The sequence below is a fragment of the Varanus komodoensis genome, unplaced genomic scaffold, assembly GCF_004798865.1.
Source record: "Varanus komodoensis strain SLA01 unplaced genomic scaffold, ASM479886v1 scaffold14_3, whole genome shotgun sequence".
Lineage (NCBI taxonomy): Eukaryota > Metazoa > Chordata > Lepidosauria > Squamata > Varanidae > Varanus > Varanus komodoensis.
The window spans coordinates 1,982,510-2,007,328 of NW_025335439.1; the positions used below are offsets into that span (position 1 = coordinate 1,982,510).

Sequence of the window (24,819 nt, forward strand, 5' to 3'; positions counted from 1 at the left end):
TCTCTGGAGGAGGACAAGATCATGAAAAGAACCTGCAAACTTTTGTGCATGTGGACTGCTGGCACACAATGAATGCCTCAGGCAGAGAAGTCCCCAACTAGGCTGTCTCAATCTTGGGTCTCCTGATGCTGTCAGCCTACAACTCTCATCATGCTGGATGGGAGAGATGGGAATGATAGTACAACATTATCAAGGGGACCCAAGATTGAAATGAACCAACATAGCAGCTTCAAATGAGCAAATCATCGTTGTTTTAATTTTAAATCATGCTCTGTATCTGTTGTTACACTTAAGGTGAGTGATGCTTTATTTCATTAAAATATACTGGCAACACATCTTGTAAAAGAGTTAGGATTCTCAATAATTTATTACTATTTACATTAGCAAATTTTGTTTTACAGGTATTATACAAAAGAATACTGAAAAGGTTCCTAGGAGAAGGGGAGATGTACCATGTGCTTCCAAGCTGAGCAAAGGAAAAACCAGAATTGTATTTCCACCCCAACCCCATCCCTATACATACCTTCTGGCAATTACACCATCTAAGAAGGCCTATCTACAAACGTCTATCAGTTCTATGCCAGTTCAATTGTCAGCCCCAGCCCCCTCCTCTGGGAACTGCAGTTTGATATGGATGTTGGCAATCTTCTGTTCAAGACTGCTAGCACTGTTCACAGAAATGCAGTTTCCAGGGCCCCTTGACAGGGGAAATGATTAGTAAAGACACAATCCCACACATATTTAGAAAGAAATTTCATGCAGCCAGCATGAAAGTTGTAGGACATTTTGCCTTCTAAACTTGCACAGGATTGCATCTTAAAGCAACTGAGGTGTAAATTCTAGAGCAGGGTGAGCAGAAGGTCACCAGACAACTGTTGATAGATGTTTGGTGATTTGCAATAGATTATCAAGGAACTCTAATTCTTGATTGTTTAACAAAAGCACTTGAGGTTTAAATTAAAAGGTTGGAATCCTTGATCTGTAAGTGATTTAGGAAAAACATTTGTATTTGTGCACTCAGTCACCTGAGTCAATGGCTAAAGGGGTGTGGTAGATAGCCAGATTTGCCTGTAGGAGCAGAATGCTTAGTGAAATAGACTTGGCCTGATCTAGATGGCCCTTAGGCCTGGATCAGGCCAAGGCTCTCAAGTTCTCAAGCCACTAGTCCTCATCCAGCTCCAGGGATTCTAATGCAAAAAAGGCAGGTTGCTTACCTGTAACTGTCGTTCTTCGAGTGGCCATCTGTGCATTCACACATATGGGTGCTGCGCCTGTGCAGTGCCTGTGGCCGGAAAGATTGGAAAGCTTAACGGTTTTTGGCGAGAACTCCGTACCCCTCCCCCCTAATGGTATAAACAGAGCGGAGTGCCTGCCATTTTCCCAGTCTACTGGAGACTGAACGTTTGCCCCCTCGCGGAAGCAAGAGATATTGCAGGGAAAATTTAACGGGACCAGAAGTACAAAAAAAACACACCATGGCACCGTATAACCCATTCACCGACACCGAGCGGGGCCGGCGGGTGCATTGTGTGAATGCACAGATGGCCACTCGAAGAATGACAGTTACAGGTGAGCAACCTGCCTTTCTTCATTGTGGCCTCTGTGCATCACACATGTGGGTGACTAGCAAGCTTACCAGACCCGGAGGCGGGCGGTGTCATCACTGAAGGACAGCAGAAAGGACTGCCCGGCCAAAGGAGCAATCGTGTCTGGCATGCACATCAAGACGGTAATGCCTGGCAAAGGTGCAAGGAGTAGTCCATGTGGCAGCCTTGCAGATGTCTTGGATCAAAATCCCAGCAGCAAAAGAGATTGATCCAAACCCGGGGGGCAGTAGCCAGTCCAAACGGGAGGACGTTGAATTCAAACAGGTCGGAACCGACAGTAAATCGTACAAGATGCCTATGGGATGGGTGAATGGTAATATGAAAATAGGCATCTTTCAAGTCCAGAGAAGTGAACCAATCCTCTCTCCTAAGCAACAGAAGGATATTTTGAAGGGCGGTCATCCGAAACTTTTTGGTTTTGATGAACCTATTGATGTCACGTAGGTCCAGAATAGGACGAAGACCACCATCCCATTTAGGGACAGTAAAATATCTAGAATACAATCCATGGAGCCCTTCAGAGCATGTAAGCTGTTGAATCACTCCCTTATGAAGAAGCTGTTGAACTTTGTCAAGGAGAACCAATGATTGAGGAGTAAATCGGATCAGTCCCGGGGGGGCACAGTATTGAATTCAATTCTGTATCTGTGCTGAATAATGGATAAAACCCACTGATCAGATGTCATGGACTCCCAGATGGGGAGTCAACTTTGCAGCTGATCCCTAAAAGGGAGGGAGGAAGGTGAGTTGATGAGGAGAGGAGAGGTTCGCTCGTCCCGTCAACATTGGTGTTTGTCGGAGTCGGGACGGTGGTGGTTTTGTTGGAAGCTCTCCTGTTGTTGCTTCCGACGTTATTGATGGGGCTGGAACTGTTGACGGGCTGGAAATTGGGAGTATGGTTGGTATCTGTAAGACGGACGGGACCAAGACCACTTACATCGGGATTGGTTTGGGACCTCCATCCAATAAGCGGTCACCCTCAACTCATGTATGGTCTTCATTTTGTGGTCTGTTCGTGTGTTGAAGAGCCCTGAGCCGTCGAAGGGCATCTCCTCAATCCGGTGTTTGGTCTCTTCTGGGAAATTGCAGTTCCAGAGCCAGGCATGACAATGAAGGGAGACGGCACCAACCAGAGCCCTGGAGTCAGAATCGACATGCTGTCTCGCCATGGTGAGCTGTTGGACCGACACCTGCATGGCTTCCTTAATGAATATATGAGTCAGGTCTTTCTGCTGGTCCGGGAATGAAGCAGTAATATTTTCTAGCTTCTGCATCAAAAAAATATTGATACTGGGCCAGCGTGGCTTCGTAGTTCAAGATGCAGAGGCCAAGTCCTGTAGCAGCATAGATCCGGTGGGCCAACATGTCGATCTTGAGGCCCTCTTTATCGCGGGGTGTAGTATGGCCCCTCGACTCACGATCCTGGGATGACTCCACAACTATCAAATTTGACACAGGAGGAATGGGATATCCTGCTCTCGGACTCGATACATAGCTTCGTACTGATGTAAGGTAGGTTGAGGCTGATTCGGATAGTCCAGGGCTCCATCATCGCCTGACGAAGAGTTGTGATTAGAGGCAGGATGATGGCGGCTGATTGTTCGCCTTTAGCAATATTATAAAACTTGTTGGTACTAGGATCAAAGCGGTGTTGGGCTTCGATCTCGAATGACCTGGTAAGCCTTGCCATCAGTTCTCCAAAGGTTACTCAAATTCACGTAGGGTTCCTCTGGTGAGGTGGGACCCTGTGTTGAAATCACGGCATCCGGTGAAGTCGACACCACCTCAGAGTCATCCAAGTCTGAATCGTAGTGCGGCAGGTAGCTCGAAGAGGAGTCAACAGGCGAGCTGGGACGCCTGGACCTCGCCACTCTCGAGGTGGAGGGAGTGTGTCTCGGTGCCGGGGAGAGAGTACGATCCCATACCGACAGGTAATAGCTGCATGGCGGATAGTCATCCCAAGGCTCGTGATGAGGCAGCCTATGGGGCGGTTGTACTCATTCCCCCGAAGGATGGCCAGAGGTGCGCTGATGGTATCGCACCTGCTGAGGTGCTGCTCTCAGGGAAGGCTCAGGTTGAAGGCAGAGGAGTCAGAGAATGAGCCACTGGGGGAGAGTCATGAATCTCTCCATCAGAAACTGATCCCCACAAAGGAACGTCCCGTTGTTCAGGGGAAGACTGGATCGAGCGTACAACCCGTCTTGGAGACCCAGGCGGGGTTACTTGCATGGCCGTTTGGAGGGCCGGGCCCGTCGGTGTCGGTACCGTGGCGGCCGTCGGGACTGATGGAGCGGACAAACCCGAATCATGGTGTCTTGAGTAATCGGGCTTCTTAGGCCTATGAGCCAACTTTTATTTATTAAAAATGTTTTAATAAATAAATAAATAAATAATAAATAACTTCTCTGTTTTGTCCTTTTTGGGCTTCTTATGGCCCGAGGACTTACCAGATCCACCATGCTTCCTCTTTTCTTTTTGCTTGTGAGGAGAAGAAGAGGAGCATTGAACCTCCAGCACAGGAGCACCATCAGCCGATGGGTGGGGTGGAGGTGCAGTGGATGCGGAGGTTGGTGGAACAGATTTACCGGCCAGTTGATCTGATTGCAGGAGGGCCTGGTCCCACAGGAGTTTTCGCAAGCGATTCTCCCGGTTCTTTCTTGCCTGCTTTGTAAAGGCCTGGCAATGGCCACAGTTATCAATTCTGTGACCCTCTCCGAGGCAGAAGGGACACAGATCGAGTGGGTTAGTTGGTGATATTTTAGACCTGCACTGGGAGCACTTGTGGAAAGCCGCACGCTGAGCCATCGAGGAATAAGAAGAAGATAGAAAAGCAGGTAGAAGAAAAAAGGGGGTAATATATTTTTGGGTTTTTTAAACAAGGGAAGGGGTAATAAGAAGAGAACTTCTAACAGGGAGGGGAAAGAACTTGAAATCGTATGATTAACAACAACTAGAGAACAAGTACGAACGGAGAAAGGCTTGAGGCACAGTGAACGGCAGTTGCAAGAAGACTGGGAAAATGGCGGGCACTCCACTCTGTTTATACCATTAGTGGGGAGGGGTGTGGAGTTCCTGCCAAAAACTGTCAAGCTCTGCAATCTTTCCGGCCATAGGCCCTGCGCAGGCGCAGCACCCATATGTGTGATGCACAGAGGCCACGAAGAAGAACAAAGTTGGTCCCAAAAGAGCTGCAGGTACCATAGACCCAATTGTAGACCCTCTTGTATCCTACACAGGAGTTCTCTAGGTGTAGTTAATGAAAGCACCTAAATTATACAAACCTCCACAAAATTTGGCATTACCACAAAATGGCTGTGAGAGGTATATCGTAAGGCAAAGGGGCAGAAGGGAGAGAAAGAAAGCTAGAGGCCAGGAGGGGCAGGAACAGCAAGATAAAGAGGTATGCAGGGAGCAAAAGTGGAGCTAGAAGAGAAGCAGCAAGATACAGGGCATGGGAGTGGGAGAGAAAAAGCAGTGCTTAAGTCTAGGAAGAGAACGGGAAAATGCCTGGAAGGGAAGTGTGAGAAATAGCAAGGTAGGAGACTGGAGGAAAAGAAGTAGCAAAGCCAGGAGGCTGGGAGTGGGGAGAGAGAGTGGGTATAAAGAAAGGTTTCTATGGACAAAATACAATTGGATAGGGCCAGGAAGCAATTCTTTCCTTTTATTCCTGGTCAGTGACAGGTTCAGGAACAGAGGGAAATGCCTGGTGCCTTCCCATTTCACCAATTTTATATTAAAAATAAATCTTAGAAGGAGGCAGGAAGTGGAGAGCCCTGTGGGCGCTGCTGGAAGTCCCTCTGGGTACCATGGCATGGTGGGGGACTCCTGTGATAGAATATAGCATCAAACTTTACACTAAAGCATAGACTTTATGCAGTACCCAAGCACATGTCTGAAGCTTATTTCTGAGTGGAGAAGAACAAGGAAGGGCCACAGAGGAAATTCTGCCACATTCCACATTTAGCGCTTGCCTCATTCCCTGTGACTGCCATAGTAACATGGATGCTGTGCAGCCACGCAGACCCCAAGGCAATTTGGATTCACCTTAGGACCAAAGCACCTGTTACAGCTGCCATTGAGGTGCCCCTGCAAAGGACTTTCTCTGGGCACAATTCTTGCCCTGGTTGTAATATGTGGCGCTACCTTAACACATGGACCTGTGTCATCCTGATGTGGGGAACTCTGCCATGTGTCCCCACTAATTGTGTCCCAAAGGGTGAGGTCCAGGGAGCAGTAGGATTTGTAGCACTTTGCTCTGTCTAAACTGGTATAGGATTGGGTCTTTGTTCTAGGTGAGAGATTCACGAGGGGAAAAACAGTTTGGGTAGCCTCTTTGTGGCAAAATTCACTTGTCCCAGCTTCTAGAGAGCTGGAAGTTATAAGGTGTGTAATTTTCTAGTGCAAACAAATTCTGAGAGCTGCAAACTTTTCCTGGTTCAGGAAGGGGAAAAACTCATGATGGCATTTTTGCAGAACTTTCAGAAGGTCAAAGTACTTTAAAATTATGGAGGATCTCCCCCACCTCCCAACCCTTGGGAAGTAACTTGTTCCCTCTGTTGGTTTTACATTAACTATTATCATTTCAGGTGAAAAAGACAGGCTCTTAGAGGATTAAATCAAACCTCAGGCTTCTGAGTTAAGTAAAGCATTTGAATGTATGTACTTATTTCATGTTAGGCACACATGACGTAAGGCATCAGTTGCTCTGGTATCTCTCAGTGAACAGCTGACAATGGCATTTCTGCTCAGTTGCTGCTCTGAGGAATGAAGAAAAAAGCAAACTGGTGTCTGAATATAGGAGGTCTTTCAGTGAGGACAGTGACAAATACCAGGACTGCTTCAGAGAGGAGAAACACAGGGGGTCTTCCTGGTGCCACATGATTTGCATAACCCGTGTTTTGTCCCTGCAGCAAGGTCGATTCCCCCAACACTCTTGGCCCATTCTTCTGGGCAAAATGCAAGTCTCTTTGTCCGTCAGGAGGGAGCTGCTTCCTCGCAAGGCACCTCCAGAAGCCACAGGAAAGAGCCAAGCCTGTGCTATCCATTTCAAGTCATATTTGGCAGATAGCCCTTGTTGGCCTGGCATCACACGCCTCGAGCATGACTCACATGGGCAAAGCGATGGAGTGGTGAAGGTCACAGGGGAAGAAACCCGCCTGAGCCTGGCCGCAAGGTCCATTTGCGCAGCCTTAGTCCAAAATATCCGTTTCAAATGGGACCAGGTGGTAGTAGGAGAGGTTAGTGACGTATGCTGTGGGGTCGTCACTGTCCTCAAGCTCTGGGGTGAACTCGTTGACATTCTCAAACCTAGAAGAGGATGAAGCACAGTGTCAAGGGCAAACCTTCTTAGGAGTGCTACAATACACAAGACGGGAATTGTGCCCGAGGTGGGACATATTAAGCAGACAAAAAAATAAAACTCTGGGGAAGGGGCAGAAAAAAATATTGCTGTAAAACAGCCTTCCTTCCCCTATGCTGGTGCCCTCAAGATGTGTTTGGCTGCACATGGCCATGCTGCACAATGTCTGTGAATGATGGGAGTTGCAGTCTAAACATCTGGAAGGCAGCAGTTTGCAGAAGACTGCTGTAAGGAACCAGAGACTGAAAACGGGAACTCTGGGCCCCAGCGTCTTACTCTCCACTCAAGCAGCTCTCGGGCAGAGGGAACAACTGGCTTAATATTTGTGTAATTATATATAATACACTTATAATATGATACACTTATAATATGTGCAGTACTTTGTCTGTTTGCAGTAATGACATCTTTTTCCAGCCTCAAGAGTACACACAACCCACACAGCCTCATCCAGACACAGGGCAGAGAGGCCAGGATCTCCTGAGCTGTTTTTGGAACTGGCTGGCCTTTGATGTGTGTTGCTTTGGACTTGGCTTCTCAGTCTGGGAAGCTTCTTGCTGGAGCAACTCTACATATGCTCCCTTTGGAACCTGACTGCTTGCTTACCTAATCTGGATACCACACTGGCTCCTGTCCTCCCTATTCTTTCCCTACTACTCTGGACCCGGATCTCCGCCAGCTCTGGCCCTTCCAAGCGGCCTGCCAAGACCTCGGTCCTGAATGGCCACAGCGTTTGGAACTGAATGAGGAGCAGCAGCGAGAGCTATCAGCCCAGTGGCATTGGAGGCATGATGTGCAAAGGCCAACCCGGGCCCAGCACCATCACCTGTTCTGACCCACAGCCAAAGCACATCCAATTCAGGGACCCCTGAGTTGCGACCTCTGTTCCCCAAGAACCTGCATTTTTTTGCATGGCAAATATGGTGTACTTCACATTGTACTTTAAAAGATTGTTGCAAACTGCCCAGAGAGCTTCTTCTATCAGGCGGTATGGAAGTTAAATAATAATAAAGCCGCACACCCCTGAAGAACTGACTTCCTTCATGCCAGGAACTTGCATTCCCATGTCAAACTAGAAAGATGACTGAAGACAACTGGCCGAAAAGGGGAGGGGTAGGGAGGAGCAGCAGCTAGGCTGTGAACCAGAGGTCCTGCAGTCCTCGAGGAAGGAGTGGAGTCTGGAAGGGCTCATCTTCCCTTGGAAAAATAAATGCCCTCAGTCCCTGCGGAAACTTTGTTGAAGCAGGCTGCTTACTGGCACTTTCCTTGCTTGCTGCCTTGCCCCATCACCCTCTGCAGGCTTCTTGTCCAGATCCATTCAGGACCACGTGAACCATAAGGAGAAAGGGCCATTTTGGAACAAACATGTCCCCATCCCAAGCACCTTCTTTGTGACTGTCTTGAAAGAAGTTCCTTTTGGCTTATGTGGGTTGCAAGGATGCTGCCAAAAATGGCATCCAAGTCCAGTTCTCTTCCGCCTTCTTTTCCAGAAAACATTTACCCCATGATGTGACATCACCATGCTGGGTGTTTCCCCACCCACCACCAGTAATATGCTGGAGGGACAAGGAAACTCATCATCCCTCATGTAGGAGAACTTGGTGTCCTCCAGATGTTTTGAATTGCAACTCGCATAACCACCACCCATTGAAGTTACAGGGTCAGGTTTATGGAGTCCCACGGGGCACCAGGTTGCCCACCCCAGCATGAATATTCCAGTAGGTTATGGGGAAAACTTGACCTATGATTGCCATTTTGCTAAGTCACATGGCCTTGGCTGGAGCCAATGTTTACAAGGTTGGTACGTGCACATTATCTCTAGGTAGGTAAGCTGAAGTTCAGAAAATTATGCCTATGCCAGGCTCTAGATTAAGCCATCATCTCCTCAGAGAAAACTAGTATGCTTCAGTAGCTGGTTGCTGCTGAACCACACACCTACTCAATATGGAATCTACACATTCTTTCTTTCGAGAGTTCACCAAGTGATTTCTATGGCAAATGAAGTGGGTAAGAGTTCTATAGCCATGGATCTGAGCACAACTGTTTATCCACAACAATACTGATAGAGCTGAAAGCAGTTCAAGGAGCAGGTATGATCTGGCCATGCAGGCCTGGTTCCCACACTGCAACAGTCAAAGATTTGGTTAAAACCTGGGTTGCTAGGAATGAGCCAGAGGAAAGACTAAACGATCAAGGAATGCTATTCCCTGGCTTGCTTAGCATTGCACTTGAATCTGGTTCATTGGGGAAGCCAATCCAGAAGACACCTTTCTTCCCCAACAAGCCAGAGGTCTGGGGTCAGACACAATGCAAAACAATGCAGGGACAAAGCTATTTAGTTGCTCCTGCTCACAGCATCTATCAACATGCTGCCACATCCATGACATCAGTAGAAAGCACCAAGAGAACACTCAAGTTTAAATCGGGGTGGGTAACCTCAGACCTGCAGGCCGTATCTTCAGGGTTCCTAAGCCAGCCACCTAGGATTTCCCAGATGGCTCTGCCCCCTTTTGTTCAAGCACCAATCCTTCTGTAGTTTTCTCACTTTCATGCAGTTCTCCCTACCCCATTCTAAAAAGCTGAAAAGCTAAGTTCTCCTAAAGCTTAGTTAGCTAAGGGCTTCAAGATGCTGGCATTCTTTGACTTTGGCCCCAGAATTTTCACCAGCTGTTCCAAAGACTTCTGTGCTTAGCATATACTGGGCAGCACAGAATAAAATATTTTGTTTAGCCCCCTGCATTTTTGGCTCTCCCCAGCACTGGACTGAGGCACCCAAGAACTTCTCTGAGATCCACTGGGACTCTGGTTTAAATAAACCCTGGTTTGTCATTTAATTTCATGGGTTGTTGTTTCATGCAAATCAGGCCATAGAGTTGTCTTTGTTGTTCTCAGGCATTTTTTTGTTATGGCATATATCTCTTTCTCAGGGATGGTACCCTTCTTCTCCATGTTTTGAATTAACTGGCATGCTATTTGGCTCAATTAACTGAAAATGTTCAAAGTTCTACCAGGAGTTTAAGCATGTGGGACCAGCAAACACATATGCGGACTCAAGTCACACAGTTTGGCTACAGTGAGCCTACTTGGTTTTAGCCTAACAGCAAAATGTGCGCAGACCATAATTTTGCATGTGTTCCTCAGCCCTACATCACCAATGAATCACAAAGGTGCCTTTACATCCTGATTGAAAGCAGGGTCACCATGACACAAGCCCTGTTTATTAGTCAGGCTGTTTCATTTTATTTGGGTGAAAGCTGAAGGAAAGAGGTCAGTTAGAAAGTACTTGGGTAGTGAGCCATAAGTGAACCCCAGAATCTTTTTATTTCACCCTGAAAGCTGCCAGCAGCTGTCCCAAAGACCTCTGGGCTTAGCACATACTGGGCAGCACAGAATGAAATATTTTCTTTAGCCCTGAAAATGAAAGTGACACCACTTCTTTGGTTGTGGGTTTTGCAACAAGTAAACAAGTGAAATAACCACAACTAAGGTTTTTGGGGTATGTTTTTTTAAAACCTTCTTTCTTCCCCTTTAATTATTTACCTTTAAATTTCATCTTTAAAGTTTATCCCCTTCTGGGAGCCACTCACAGACAGCTCACATGACCCACTTGGATGTGGGGGTGCAAAGGAAAGTTGAAGGGCTCTGGGACATAGCTTGACATCTGATGAAACATGTGACTGGCCACATTCTAGCTTGTGACTCAGCTGCCTTCTGTTGTTTCATTGCACAGAGGTCCAAGGTGTGGTAAATATTACATGTTGAGCTGCAAGTTGGTTTACAGTTAACTCATTCCCCTCAGCTCTTACATGAATTGGCCTTCTTTCAGGATGGATTCACCCAACCATGGTGCTGGTTGAGTCATGGGGAAGTTTGCATTACAGGCTACTTGTTCTGAAAGGGTCAAGTGAAACCTCCACCAAAGGTCCAGCTTAAAGCTGAGCTCACCACCTTCAGTGACTACTACATATTGGCAAAAGGAGGGGGGGGGGGAGGACTTGTTATTGCCAAAAAAAAAAAAAAGACAAGTGGTTGTACAAAAACTTCCTGTGCTAATTTATATGTTTTAATGCAAACTTTAAAATAATTGCTAAGATTACTATAATTTAAATAGAAATACAATGCATCTTGAGAGCCAGTGTGGTGTGGTGGCTGGAGTGTTGGACTGGAACTCAGGAGATCTGCATTCTAGTCCCCACTTGGCCATGAAGCTCGCATCTGATTTTGGGCCACTCACTCTCAGCCTAACCTACCTTACAAGGTTGTTGTTCTGAGGATAAGGTATGTAAGCAAAAAGGATAGGATATGAATGCAATGTAATAAGAATAATAATAATGTTACTGTAGTGAGGAAGACTACAACCAAATGACCTGTGTGCCTGCTGAGAGCCCCTTGAGTGCTCTCTACTGATGGGCAACTTCAAAACTTTATTGCTTATATTTATTTTTTATTTTACTCTTAACCTATGGCTGGTTTTATAGGGTGATTGTTATGAATGAATTGTACTGTTTTAATCGCTGTTAAAATGTTTATTATGTTGTGAGTCGCCCAGAGCCGCATATGATTAATGGGGCAGCATACAAGCCAAGCACAAATAAATATTTTATTTCCCTGTTTTCCCTTCTTGTGGTTTTTAATGGTTCTCTGTCTTTAAACCAGGCTTTAGCTAGACAGTTCTTCAAACAGAAGAACACTGTCAAATAGAGAACCATCTTCCTGATCCTACAGGACAACGTCTGCCCAACTGGATGAGAGTTAGGGCAGCTGAGAAACTGGGACTTTCAAGAGCTAAATATATGATTCAGCAATGAGTCTGGGATTTAGCTCTATAGGAAGATACCACAAGGTTTCAGTGCTATTTGGCAGCTGGCAATCACAATAAATACTTTGTCCCAGCAGATTACCCTGATGCTTTTGAAATTTCTAAATAGCACAGGGCTTTTACCTTTGTGCACTTTAATGTTCTGCAATCAGTGTTTTTGGAAGGGAGATACTCATGAACTCCTTATTTTCAGTGTCTCTACCCCACCAATCTGGCATGGCTGAAACAGTTGAACATGTTTTACTGAACTCTCTATATTATAAGGACATTTATTCCTATTACATTGCTCCAATATTAACAAACTTCCCAGGCAGAATTGCTAAGCTTTATTCTTCCCTTCTTCTTTGAGTTTGTGCTAATGGATTTCCTCTCAAGGTGGCAAAATTCTGCACTCAGGAACGCTCTGTTAGGAATCAGATGGTTAAACAGTATGATCATTTGCTTAATCCGAGCTGATACTGAGAGCCTGTCAATGAAGTTAGTTTTATCTGAATGTGTTACCGATGTATATTTTGGACTTATAACTTGAATCAGTATTTGCTTGCTGATTTTATGCATTGTTCTTTTACTAGCTTGTCTGTAACCATAATGAAGACAAACAAACGGAAGACTGTCCTCTGTGAAGTGGGGCACATGGCCACCTTAACACTACCACACACAAATCCTAAGTTGGGTTCCATTATATGAGATGTCCAGATGTGGTTTATACCCCTACATTTTCCTCATGATGCTGCAATATTGGTGAAAACCACGATGGGAATTTTTATAGAAATGTATTCTAAGCATTTTAATAAAACCAAAATCCCCAGAGAGCCTGCCACTGTGTTGCTGCGGAAGCTAACCTTCCTTACCTTTATGGATAAATTAGGTTTCCATTTTTGCTAAACAGAAATCAAGGGTATGTGATCTCTGCTTCCCTCCTGTTTTGACATTTACCACCACCAATTTCATGCTACTTGCAAGTAAAGATATGCTTTCTTTGAGGGCAAAGTTTCACTCTCCTGTTTTCCAGTTATCACCTAAATAATTACCTGTAAAGGGACTGAGCTATAAATACTTTATGCTGCAGCTAAATGACTTCAAAAGTGACAAGACTGCAACAGCTAAAACTTCCAGATTACAGCATCTGAAGGGACCCAGTGATGTCCTATAAACTGAAAGGCAGGCACTTAGAGAGGAAAGAGTGCCACCTACTGAGTTAGAAGACCTCTTTCTGAAGGATGTCCAAAGTACTTTGCTGCTTCCTATTAATCAGGTATTAAATCACACACACCCAAACTACTCCTCAAGTCTGCAAAGTCCATCCAGCCAAACATGTTTGCCCACCTCACACCCTTAGCCTGTGTGTGACTTTTATTCCTGACAGTGGAATTAAATTTCATGAACCGGAGCACTAGTGGAGTGTTTGGTTTTGTGGAAAATGTTTGCATGAGTGTTGAAGGGAGGGTGTTGAAGGAAGTTGAAAGAAAAGCTTGTGGGTTCAATTAAGGGATGGATGCATGGAGACCCCTTCCTACAGCTGCATATGCATAGTCAACAGATGTGGGCAAGAATCACAGGACAGGAACCATAATTATAATGACATGACATCACAAATGCATGGTGGATCCATTTTACTGTGGTGGGTTTAATTTGTTTTAGCATTTTCCTCCCTTCCTCCTTCCTGTCTTCCCCTTGCCTGTCTCAAGAGATTAAGAGTTTGCTAATTATACCACAAATATTTAAATTCTTAAAGATGCTGTTACCCATAGCTAATTAAAACTTACTTCACTGACTCATCAATCACCTGCCACAATGGAATTTCCAAGCAATCTTCTACAATGAAAAACTGTCAAGTTAGCTGTCTATGAAAACTATATTTAATAGTTTGATCTAGTTGCATATATAATCTTAACTCCTGATGGAAGCTCCTATTGTTATCACAATGTCTGCAGCAGACAAAAATATTTGCAGGCAAAATTAAATAGACTAGAATAGAATAGTTAATACCTCTTGCTCCATTTCAGGTTCATAACCAGGTGCCTACACTATGCTTGGTACTCTTGCTGCAGAGGAACATTTGAAAAAGCAAAATAGGTGCCATATGCATTTCAGAACAACAGAGAGTGTTGGTAGTTCTTACATTTTCAGTTCTTGTTTATGTCCAAATGAATACTAATGTTGAATACACATCCCATCACCGTACAGAGGGGAAACATACCAATAAGAACCCTGTTACTATGGTGGGTGTTCCAGTTATACTCAATCAGAATAATAAAAGAGAATATAGAATAGTAGAGTTGGAAGGGGCCTATAAAGCCATTGAGTCCAATGCCCTGCTCAGTGCAGGTCTCCAAGTAAAACCATCCCTCTCAGACAGCTGTCTGACCACCTCTGGAATGCCTCCATTGCTAAAGAGCCCACAACCTCCCTAGGTAATTGGTTCCATTGCCGTACTGCTCTAATAGTTAGGAGCTTTTTCCTGATATTTAGCTGGGATCTGGCTACCTGTACCTTAAGTCCATTATTCCATGTCCTACACTCTGGAATAAATGAGAAGAGATCCTGGCCCTTCTCTGTGTGACAGCCTTTCAAGTATTTGAAAAGTTCACTCATATCTCCCCTCAGTCTTCTCTTCTCAAAACTAAACATGCCCAGTTCTTTCAACCCCTGCTCACAGGGCTTTGTTTTCAGTCCCCTGATCATCTTGTTGCCCTCCTCTGAACTTTTCCCAGCTTGATTGCATCTTTTCTAAACGGTGGTGCCTAGAAATGGACACCATACTCAAGATGGGACCTAGCTAGTGCCAATTAGATGGGTCCTAACTAGTGCCAAATTCACGTGATTTGGAAACTAAATTTCTAGTAATGCAGCCCAATATAGCATTTGCTTTTTTTGCAGCCCCATCACACTGTGGACTCATAGTCAGCTTGTGATCTAGGGAAAGACTAATAAAATTTCATGGAAGAATGTCATTTTGGGGGAAAGTCTAGGTTTTCCCCTTCTTTCCTTGCCCTCTCTTACCACCTGCCTTTCCTCTACTTTGACCTGTCCCAAATTTCTATCTTCACCTAACTCCGCCTCCATACCTATGGGTTCCTCCAAACAGTATGAAAAACTGTTTTTGTCCTCTCCCGATCATCTCTCAGTCCAAAGTTCTGCTCTCCCCTTACACTGCACTGCTCTTGCCCTCGCTTAACCTTTCTCCCCAAAGTTAGATCCCATTTGGAATGGGGCCAATATGCCACCTTCTTCTTCTTCCCAAACCGGTTTCCAACATTTTGTTTCTTGATCATACACAGCAGGATGCAGATGGGCATGTGCCCTCGAAGATCATCTATACTTACAAATGTTCTGCTGCATCAACATCCAAGTGTTTTTCTTTTCCATTTGGTATACTATGATCAATAACTATTGTTTCAGTGTTGGCTAAACAAAATCCATTAGATCTCATGATTTCTATGGAGGAAAGAAAGGAAAAGGAAAACATCAAAAATAAGTCAAGAAAGATACAAAGAAATATGTACCTACCAAGAAATTAGATCCCAAGAATTCAAATACCTTGAATGAAAGGAGCCAGATATTTTTGTTCAAAAAGAGCACAGATATGTTTTCTTTTAAGCATTTCTGTTTTATAGTATAGCTACAGGAAAAAATGGTGGGCCATTGGATGGATAAAATGTAATTAATAAATAAGGCCCCTATTGAAAGAACTGGCAAATTCCAATTCACTTCTGAAGAACAGAATCATGCAGTCATTCCTATCTTCTACCCTCTTTTCTTGGCATAGTCCCTTACAACACATCAGTGCTACAAACAACTTTGAATGAGCTGTAAAGGAGAGCTATATGATGGGTAGATGTGTGGGGGGGATCCCATTATTTTTCTCACCACCCTTGAATGCTACTGCCACCTCTAATTGAGTTATAGATCAATTTTCCTGCACCGTGGCTTTCTGATGCCTTGTGCAACAGTTTACTGCTGCTCAAAATGGCTGCAAAATGCCCCAAGTTACCCAGAAGCTCCAATGAGCTGAAACAACTCCTCAAGGACTCCATGTCCACCCCTTTAAAACAGATGTACTCTGCTCAGATCTTCAAACAGAGGTCTACCCTCTATAATGTAGGACACATCACCACTCTAGGAGTATGAAAAACAACTCCTATAAGGAAAGGTTGAAAAAAAACTGTACGTTTAACCAGGAGAAGAAAAAACTGAGGGGGACATGAAAGCATCCCATCTTGTCTTTGGTCTTTGTCTTCTCTGGGGAGTCTTGCCTTCTCATGATGTGTCTAAAGTGTGACAGCTCAGTTTTGTCACTTTTGCTTCTAGGAAAACTTCTGGCTTGATTTGATCTAGGACCCACTTATTTGTCTTTCTGTCAGTCCAGTTAATTCACAAGCTCTCCTCTTGCACCATGTGTCAAATGCATCAATTTTCTTTCTGTCAGCAGCTTCAAAATAGTCCCTGTTTTAAAGCACAATAGCCCCTTTCTGCAGCAGCTGCAGTTTGCTCTGCCTCCTTTCAAAATCAGGGGCCATATTTTAAGCTTTCTGCCCCCAATCACTGTGCCCCCAAAGTTTGGTTGCAAATTCAATGGCAGCAGGGCAAGAATGCAGCATGGAAAATGCAGCACCCCTCCAACATTTGGAAGCTGCCAACCCAGGACTAAATGGACGTACAAGTCCCTTTTCAACTCCATGGTTCTGCTATTATATGATTTTTGATCAGGCCTGGCATCCAGCACACACATCCAGCTGCTGAATGCCCACAACCCAGGTGTTGCTCCTCCTCTTCTCCACTGCAATCTAACAGTTCACCTGCCTGTAGCTTCAGCCCAGATAATGGTGAAAAGGCAGGCCAGGAGATGCTCCTGCGTACTTGCTCACTGGCCTTCTGTCTGCCAAGCAAGCAACTGGTGGTGAAACGGAAGAAGATGAGGAGTGGCAGGAGTTGGTGATCCCAGCAGGGAGGGCCCCATCCCCAAGCCTCACCAGAGGACCCTCTAAAATCTGGAAAGGGCACTGCCCATCTTCTCAGAGTTTCCTCATAATGGGTTTATCTGCATGTCACACTTGCATATTCCAAGTAGCAGTGGACAGATTTGATGGGTCACCTGGGTGTCTGTGACAGAAACAGTTAAGGCAGAGCCTGTAAATTTCTCAGAGTTTAATTCATATTGGAGGCTAAAGATTCATTGTTTTAAACAGAATTTTGCCAAGCAATGATGGACTTCAGTAACAAATTTATAAGTGTGAAGGCCACAGAAAAATAAAAGATGCTTGTACCATACATGCTGGAGCTCAGTGCCAAAGTAACAAGAGATTTTCCCTAATTAGAAAAATTTGAAACCCAGAACCCTTGAAGGCCAGAACCCTGATCTATGACCCATGTTGAACTAACCTGACTGTTAAGATAAAACTCCATTTGTCCATGGTTTTTAATATATTCTCATTATTTTCATTCAGAACTTATAGTTAAGGAGCAGGTAAGTAATCTTTCAGGACATTTTTTTTGTTAAGCTTATATCTGTTTTCTCTCTTTGTTGTCTCCTTCTCCTCTACCTAGAGGTACACTTAAAGTATGACTCATCTTCAGCAACAAAAGATTGCACTGCAGAGTTAAATTCAAGGTTCAAATGTGATTCTGTCTGGTAGGCTTGATTTTCTTTTCTTTCTTCTTCTTTAGTCTGGAGAGGAACTGGTTTGGGAACAGGCTTTTCTTTTGCGAACACAAAACATGTCCCCTTCTGCACTGATGATATGAGTTGCCAACAAAGCTGCAGCAGACACAATGTGAAATGTGAATAGAATTTCCTTTTCTCTTCATGTCCTTAGATTTTCTCTCACAAGGTTAATGGACAACTTTAATGCCATCTGTTCAAGTAAAAAGTATGAGAAAGCTGTGGGAAGTATCCAAAAGAATCCTACAACAGATACCCAAAGATACTGGAAAAAATATTCTTTCTTTAAGAAGCCCCAGGTATTTCTGCTCAATATATTATTTGGGGCCTTCCTTGGGGGAATTCTTAAAAAGCCCTAAGAACTCTGTCAGATTCCATTCTTGAAACACTTGAGACATTTCTGACTGAGTTCTCTGAATGCTTTTAAGAATCCCCAAATAATATCTTAGGCCAAAATGTGATGGATTGCTTAAAGAATAAACTATTTTCCACCATCTTGAAACTAACTCTCTCATTGGATTTATTCTAACAAAACCACTATGTAATTTTCCGCTGTAAGATTCTGAATGGGACTTCCATTGTTCACATAAAGGAATGGAACAGGGAACACACTCACAAATATTCTGACATGCACATGCCAAAGAGCACAATCATTTGCATAAATAACCTATGTGACAGTTCAAGCACAGAGCATCAACAGTTATAATAAACAACCATATACTTACATTTTCTGCTGCCCTTTCTACAAGGAGTTTGGAGCATGGCATGTTGTTCTAATTACCTCCTGCCCCTCACCACCAAATTTCATGCTCATAACAACTTTGGAGGTAAGTGAAGCTTACAATGCAATCCTGTACAAATCAACTCAGAAGTAAGCCACACTGAATTCAGTAGGAATTTACCCTCAGATAAGTGGGTATATGACTGCACTCAAGTCATTCAAGGAGCATCATGTTTAAGCAGGTATTGGATGCCACTATCCACTATGGCCCTGCCTCAAGCAGCAAACTGGTAGTAATTCTTACCTGCTCTCACTTTGGGCCAGGAGTGGCAGGAAAGAGAGCGATTCCCCTCACATTCACTATGGAATATCTTCGCATTCTGTGGAGCAGGGATGGGGAACCTCTAGCCCACAGGCCAAATGGAGCCCTCTTGAGGATTTCCACTCAGCCCCTGTGCTCTACTCACACCTGCTGTGATTTGGCTTCCAGGCTCTCTACAGAGGCAGAAGCATCTTTTCCCCCAGAGCTGGCAGGAGAAAGCAGCAAACTGCAGGCACTGAGAGCCAGATCCTTTTTGCGATTGTGACAAGTAAGGAAAGAAGCTTGAACCGTTTCCCATCCTCGCCACTAGGGTCCTAATCCAGATTAGGGGACAAGAAACCTGCAGAATAAGGATCCCAGTGGGATCCTTTTTAGCAATGCAAACTGCAGCTTCAGAGCACCCACTCTAGATAAGGGCAATGCATTCAACTCCCCTATTCCTCATATCAGCATCCTTCACTGGATAAGAGCCTGAGTGCCTGAAATCTGCAGTGGTGTGAGAATGGATGGATGAGGGTTGTGCATTTGAACATGTCTGTGCGGCTCCAACTCTACCCCCTGCAGACATGCAGCCTTTGACCCCCCAAGTAAATGTGGTCAGTGGTGGGGAAAAAGCTTCCCCTCTAGATGCTTGGCAAGCCTAACTAAATTCACAAGCATTGGATAATGGTGGAAGGAATGGCTGCCTCACCACCCCACGGTATCTTAAGCTCTTTATGTGACTGTTGTTATTTGCCCTAACTCCAGTGCAGAACAATTGATGGCACTCCCTAACCATCTGAGCTAATTGCCACTGAGGTCCAGCTAGCCAAATGCATTTCTCTGATAGTATCCACTTTCAAAGCAAATTAAAGAAGAATGGGAAACAATGTGGTGGAGCCTCATTTTTGAAAATGAAATCCTTGAATAAACCTTGGAAAAAGAAGAGGCACAGTGGAGAAAGCCTCTTTTGAACTGTACAGGTGAGGAGTGTGGTGAGAGGAGAAGAATACCAACTGCTGTGGGTTGTACTGAAACAAGTTTATACGTCTTACCTGATATTTTGACGGGACTTTGAAAGCTTGGTTGAATTTTATGGACGTTGTCATTTTTTAACACCTGATCTAGAGGAGATCTTTCAAAGAAGGTAAGGACAACTTCAGATCTAGAGTACTGGGGGAAAAGGGTGAAAGGGGAAAGTATAATTATGGGGGATCAGCAAAAAAAGAGCAGGTAAGACTTAATTTTCAGGGCCAAACTCAATGTACCTTGTTCTAAGCATTTAATTACTGAAGCAGCAAGTCCTAAGGCTGGGCCTGGAAGCCTCACAAGGATAACCATTCGGGGTGTTTACAGAATTGTTCCAGTCACATAAAAAGAGGGAGCCATGGGTCTGGTTTTATCAGCACAAGCAGCTCACGGGAGCAGGGCACTGGATCTGGCCTGAACCCTCTGCTTTACCTCTGCCAGAAAGCTTTTTAGCCAGCTCAGCACATTGGTTCACTGGTGTTGAACTTCAGCTGTGGAGAGAAGGATGCTGGGAAAAAAACCTCAGGGAAGTCACCTGTGGGTGCTTGCAGTTCTGCATTCCTTTGGCTGGTAAGTCACCCCACCCCAGTCTTTCTGGAGCAAGCAGGGTCACAGTTCAGTGACGGAACAATGCTTCCATGCACAAGGTCGTAGGTTCGATCCACAGCATCTCCAGGTACAGTTGGAGAAACTCCTCCATGAAAAACTCCAGAGAGTCACTGTGAGTCACTGTCAACAATACTGGACTAGTTGGACCAATGGTTTGAGACACTAAAAGGCAGCTTTCTGTTTCTATGGGATTAGCAACATGTGTTTATTTATTCATAACATTTATATCCTGCCTTCAGCTTACATGATTCTCTTCCTTATTTTATTTTCACAACCCTGTAAGGTAGATTAGACTAAGAGTCTGTGACTGGCCCAAAATCATCTGTATTTCACGCTTAAACACATGTAAACGTTGCCATTGTGTCTGGCTGGATTCAAACAGGATCAGTTTGGAAAACTTGCTTGTCTGTCTAATAAATAAATGCTTAGGATGAAGCATATTGAAAGTTACATAATCCCAAAGCACATCATTGCACATACAGTATTTTGCTGCTTTCAGCAGATAGTATAGTAACATTTATGACTTAGGACATTTCCTGCACGTAAGTGATGCTGAATACATGCTGCTATTCTCCCATCTTTTATTGAATCAAATTTTTTGAGAAGAGTAGAACATCATTATTACAATTATACCCCACTTTGCTTTTTTCCGTGCAAGGAACCCAAGGCGTCTTTTCAGTCCAACTCCTCTGCTGAGGCCATGGCACTGGATGCCTATTCACTAGCAGGCCGGGTTCTGGTACTACTGCATATAAAGCCCTCATCAGCTGGGACTAGGTCACATGAGAGACAGCCTCCTTCCTAATCAACCTGCCCACTCACAGAAGCCACCGGAAGGCATGCTCTCGGTGGTTCCACATGGTTGGATCAGCATCCCTTCTGATGGCTCCATTTCTTCCCTGCCTCTTGGAGGTCAGGCTGGAGCTCCCTAAAAACACCTTTATCTCATGAATAAAGGCATGTCATGAGTAGAGCTGGCTGTCAGACTGGATGGCCCGGGAGGCCTCTTCTGCCTTGATCTGCTTCTATGTTTCTAGGAAGCCCTCCTTGGATATCAGCCACAATTTTATTGCTATCCTGTTTGTAACACACAGTTTTATTCTTTCTTTATGCTTCATCTTTTTATAAAGCACTACTCCACAATTTGTTTCACTGTGGAGTAATATATAAATCTTAGGAATGAATACAGTTAAGTACCTGATGCATCAATAATGTGCTACATATTTCAATGCACTTCTCAAAGTATCATTTGTAAGACTATTTGAGGGAAAGCCTGGAGACTTCTACAGCCAAGTCTCACTCCTGCCACTTAAGAACCAGATCTACTTACTTTCCAGGGCATATTGATAATGTTCTTGAGAAGCTTCTCAACTTCGTTGAGCCTGGCTTCTATGTCATGAGACTCTTTGATTGTGATCAGCCCTGGAAACAATGAAGAATGTTAACATCATATTTTGACATCCACAGTTTATTTTCTTCACTGCTATACATGCAATGCTGATCCTATTCTGAGGACTTCCAAGTGGCTAAGAATGGATTGAACAGATTGCTAAAAAAATAAAGAAAATCTCTTTCACTTGTATTAAAAGACCTGACTCCAGTACTTTGCTTAACTATATAATTCTCCAAATGACAGCTCGAATAGATGAAGAAATTAAGTAGGTCTTCAAGTTTTTTCTGCCTCAAGCTGATTTGTGATATGGATGCAAAATCATTTGCCAGAATGAGTCTTTGCTTTATCAAAAGGAGACTTAAAGAATAGGCCTTAATACCTCATGTGTCAGCATGCCTTTAAAAGGATTTGTAAAATACACCCAGGTTTTAGCTTTGCAGCATGTCTGTGCAATTGCAGAAACATACGGCAACTGAGAAAGTTTTTGTACCCCCTTGTGCAGCACACACAGGCATTAAGCGAGTGCCCTTGACTGACTAAAAGTACCCATTCTCAGGTTTCCATCTGGAGCCACCTCAGTCATAACTCTGGTCTCGTGGGCAGCCCTCTCTCATTGACTGTCAATGTCAATCACTCTTTAAGCATGTTTAGTTTAAAATATTTCATGGAACACAAGTTACAAGGATATACCTTGCTGTTTGCTGTTTGTCCTTAATGTTCTGTTGATTTCGCTCCAAAAGTAATGCTCCCTGCAACAGAATCTTGAAGTGCTGTGCTTTACTTTACCCCCCTCCACCCCCAGGAATGAAGAAAACAATTAAAATGGATGAACCATTGAGATGAGATTTTATCTTAGATAATATCCTATCTGTCCCTCATTATCCCAGCCACTGAAAACCAACTTCTTGAACATCAAACCTGATTTTTTGGAGCAACTTATCCTGTGTCTCTGAAAAGCTCTTTCATATTAGATTACAACCCCAATCATCCCCATTGACCATGCCGACTGGGAGTGATGGGAGTTGCAGTCCAACTCATCTAGCGGATGCAATGTGCTGGAAAGCTGCTGTCACGTATGACAGAATGTTTGGGTTTCGCTTTGTGTGTATTACCTAATTATGTATGTTCTGTTATTATTTGATTTAGATGCATTATTTGTGATTTTGGCCTGATTTTATTTTCAAAGCAAGTTGGAGCAGATATTCAGTAAAGAAAATACAATAAACAATTTTGTATTGTTTTTGGAAAAGCATATGAAACAGAGCCTGCTCATTCACATATGCGAGAGAGAGGGAGAAAGAGATGTCAGTTCTGTAACATCCAGTAGAGAGTGCCATAAATACACACACTGCCCAGGATTTTAGCATACAGCTTGCACGCTGCTTTCTCTAGATTGTGCTCCAACGGTGCAATCCCTCCCACATCTCTTTGGAAGTAAGTTTTTTTGAGCTCTCAGATCAAGCATGCTTAAGATTTTAGCTCATACCAAGATCCCATTCATTCTGCTCAATGCACAATGTTCTGTTAGGCTTATTCCAAGGTAAATCTGCACTGGATTGTGCCCAGGTGCCTCTTTTACATTGAAAAGTATCTGTACAACATGCAAGAAGTCTGCTTGTAAAAATTATCTGGCGAAATGTATTTTATTGAAATTTCTAGAAGGCTGGTTGTGTGAGTCTGTTGCAGCAAAAGCAAGCAAGAGGGTCTTTTGGCACCTTCAGAGAAACAAATTTAGTATAGCCTACATTTTGTGGACACTGAAATTCAGAAGGAAACTGTGGGGTATTTGCACTTGATGATCACATATGTAGTCCACATGATGCACAATCTGCTGGAAAGAACAGTACTATTGTTCTTGGTATTTTAATTTAAACCACTTTGAGAACTTTACCTGAAAGAAACATGCCAGAAAAGAAAAAGTGCAGTTCTTTACCTTTAGGAGATTTCTACTTAAAATTAGACATCAGATGAATCAAGTCAACAGTGGGTGAGAGACAAGAGGAAAGGTAAAAATAATCGAAGGAAGGGGGTATGCAAATATGTGATTACAAATAAATACATGTAAATGCTGTTAACATCTGGTTTCACTTGGGATGCAGAGCAGGGTTCTCTCAGTGTGAGAATAGCTTAAACATTCCTGAAACCTGCTTCTAGGAACATTTGCTTAGCGAAACAGACCTGCTCAGAGTTCAAGGAAAGAGTTCTAGCCAAACTTTCTATCTCACTTGCCAGCTATCTATGAATGCCTTTTTGTACAGGCACTTTTTAACAGTCTGTGCTTCTCCATAGCAGATGGTGAATAAATGCCACCACTTTATCAAGGCTTTTGCTTCCAGATTCTCTGTGGAATTAAATTTGGTTCCTTTTCCACATTCTTTTATTCTGGTTTTTTTGGGGGGATGGGGTGATCTGCCTTTTTAATTATTCCATTACACAAGCACTAGTTGGTGCTGTGGTATAGCAAAACTGAGCAAACAGACAAGGGTTCCATGCCACCATTCATAGATAATACCTGTTTTTCCTTAGTCCAAACAAAACGAAACAAAGCAAAGCAAAACAAAACAAATGGTTGCAAAGACTAAGAAAGGCACTGGAAATTGACAACATCAAGTAGAACACCCACAAAATACTGTGAGGGGGAATCATAAGCATTCAATGACTGCCTCATGGTTCAATTGAGAGATGGGTTTGACACCCCATCCGTCAGTTTTGAGAAGAATTAGGCCTAAAGGGACTGCAGGTGGTGCAGTGGTTTAAACTGCTGTGCTGCTGTGCTGGTTGACTGAAAGGTCGCTGGTTCAAATCTGCACAACGGGATGAGTTCCCGTTGCTCCATCCCAGCTCCTGCCAACCTTGCAGTTCAAAAGCATGCAAATGCAAGCAGATAAAAAGGTACCACTTCGGTGGGCAGGTAACAGCGTTCCGTACACTTCAGTGTTTAGTCATACTGGCCACATGACCACGGAGACTGTCTGCGGACAAACACTGGCTCCCTCGGCTAGGAAACGGAGATGAGCACCACCCCCTAGAGTCAGGCATGACTGGACATAATGTCAAGGGGAAACCTTTACCTTTAGGCCTAAAGGGCCTAGAGATCTTAAATAAAGATTCCTTAGCACCGTTTTCATCTTCAAACTCCCGGACTGCTTTGAAAGGAAACCATCCTAATTTAACTAGTTCCAAAGAAACATAGACATGTCCAAACAAAACATAGCAATACATTTGGTTCCAAGAGGAAATTTTCCTCCAGGTGAGATTGGCGGTCTTTTTGGTAATAGATGCATTTGTCTGGGCCTGTGGCATATTTGCTTGCTTGCATATC

At 43.9% G+C, this 24,819-nt stretch overlaps 1 protein-coding gene across 2 annotated transcripts in view; it reads right to left on the reverse strand.

The window, feature by feature from the left end:
• Positions 1-348: 348 nt before the first annotated feature.
• Positions 349-24,819, reverse strand: part of PXDC1 (PX domain containing 1) — a 47,280-nt gene continuing 22,809 nt past the window's right edge. The window contains exons 2-6 of one of the 2 annotated variants that reach the window (XR_006414159.1): positions 21,435-21,526; positions 19,522-19,639; positions 17,165-17,540; positions 15,109-15,220; positions 6,885-6,914 (exon numbers count right to left, since the gene is read on the reverse strand). Coding sequence is in view for 1 of the 2 variants with exons in the window: in XM_044424563.1 (XP_044280498.1) it covers positions 6,797-6,914; positions 15,109-15,220; positions 19,522-19,639; positions 21,435-21,526 (440 nt within the window). In the remaining variant the exon portion in view is untranslated. Of the gene's footprint in view, positions 6,915-15,108; positions 15,221-17,164; positions 17,541-19,521; positions 19,640-21,434; positions 21,527-24,819 lie in introns of both variants that reach the window. The other variant, XM_044424563.1, reaches the window with a different exon arrangement.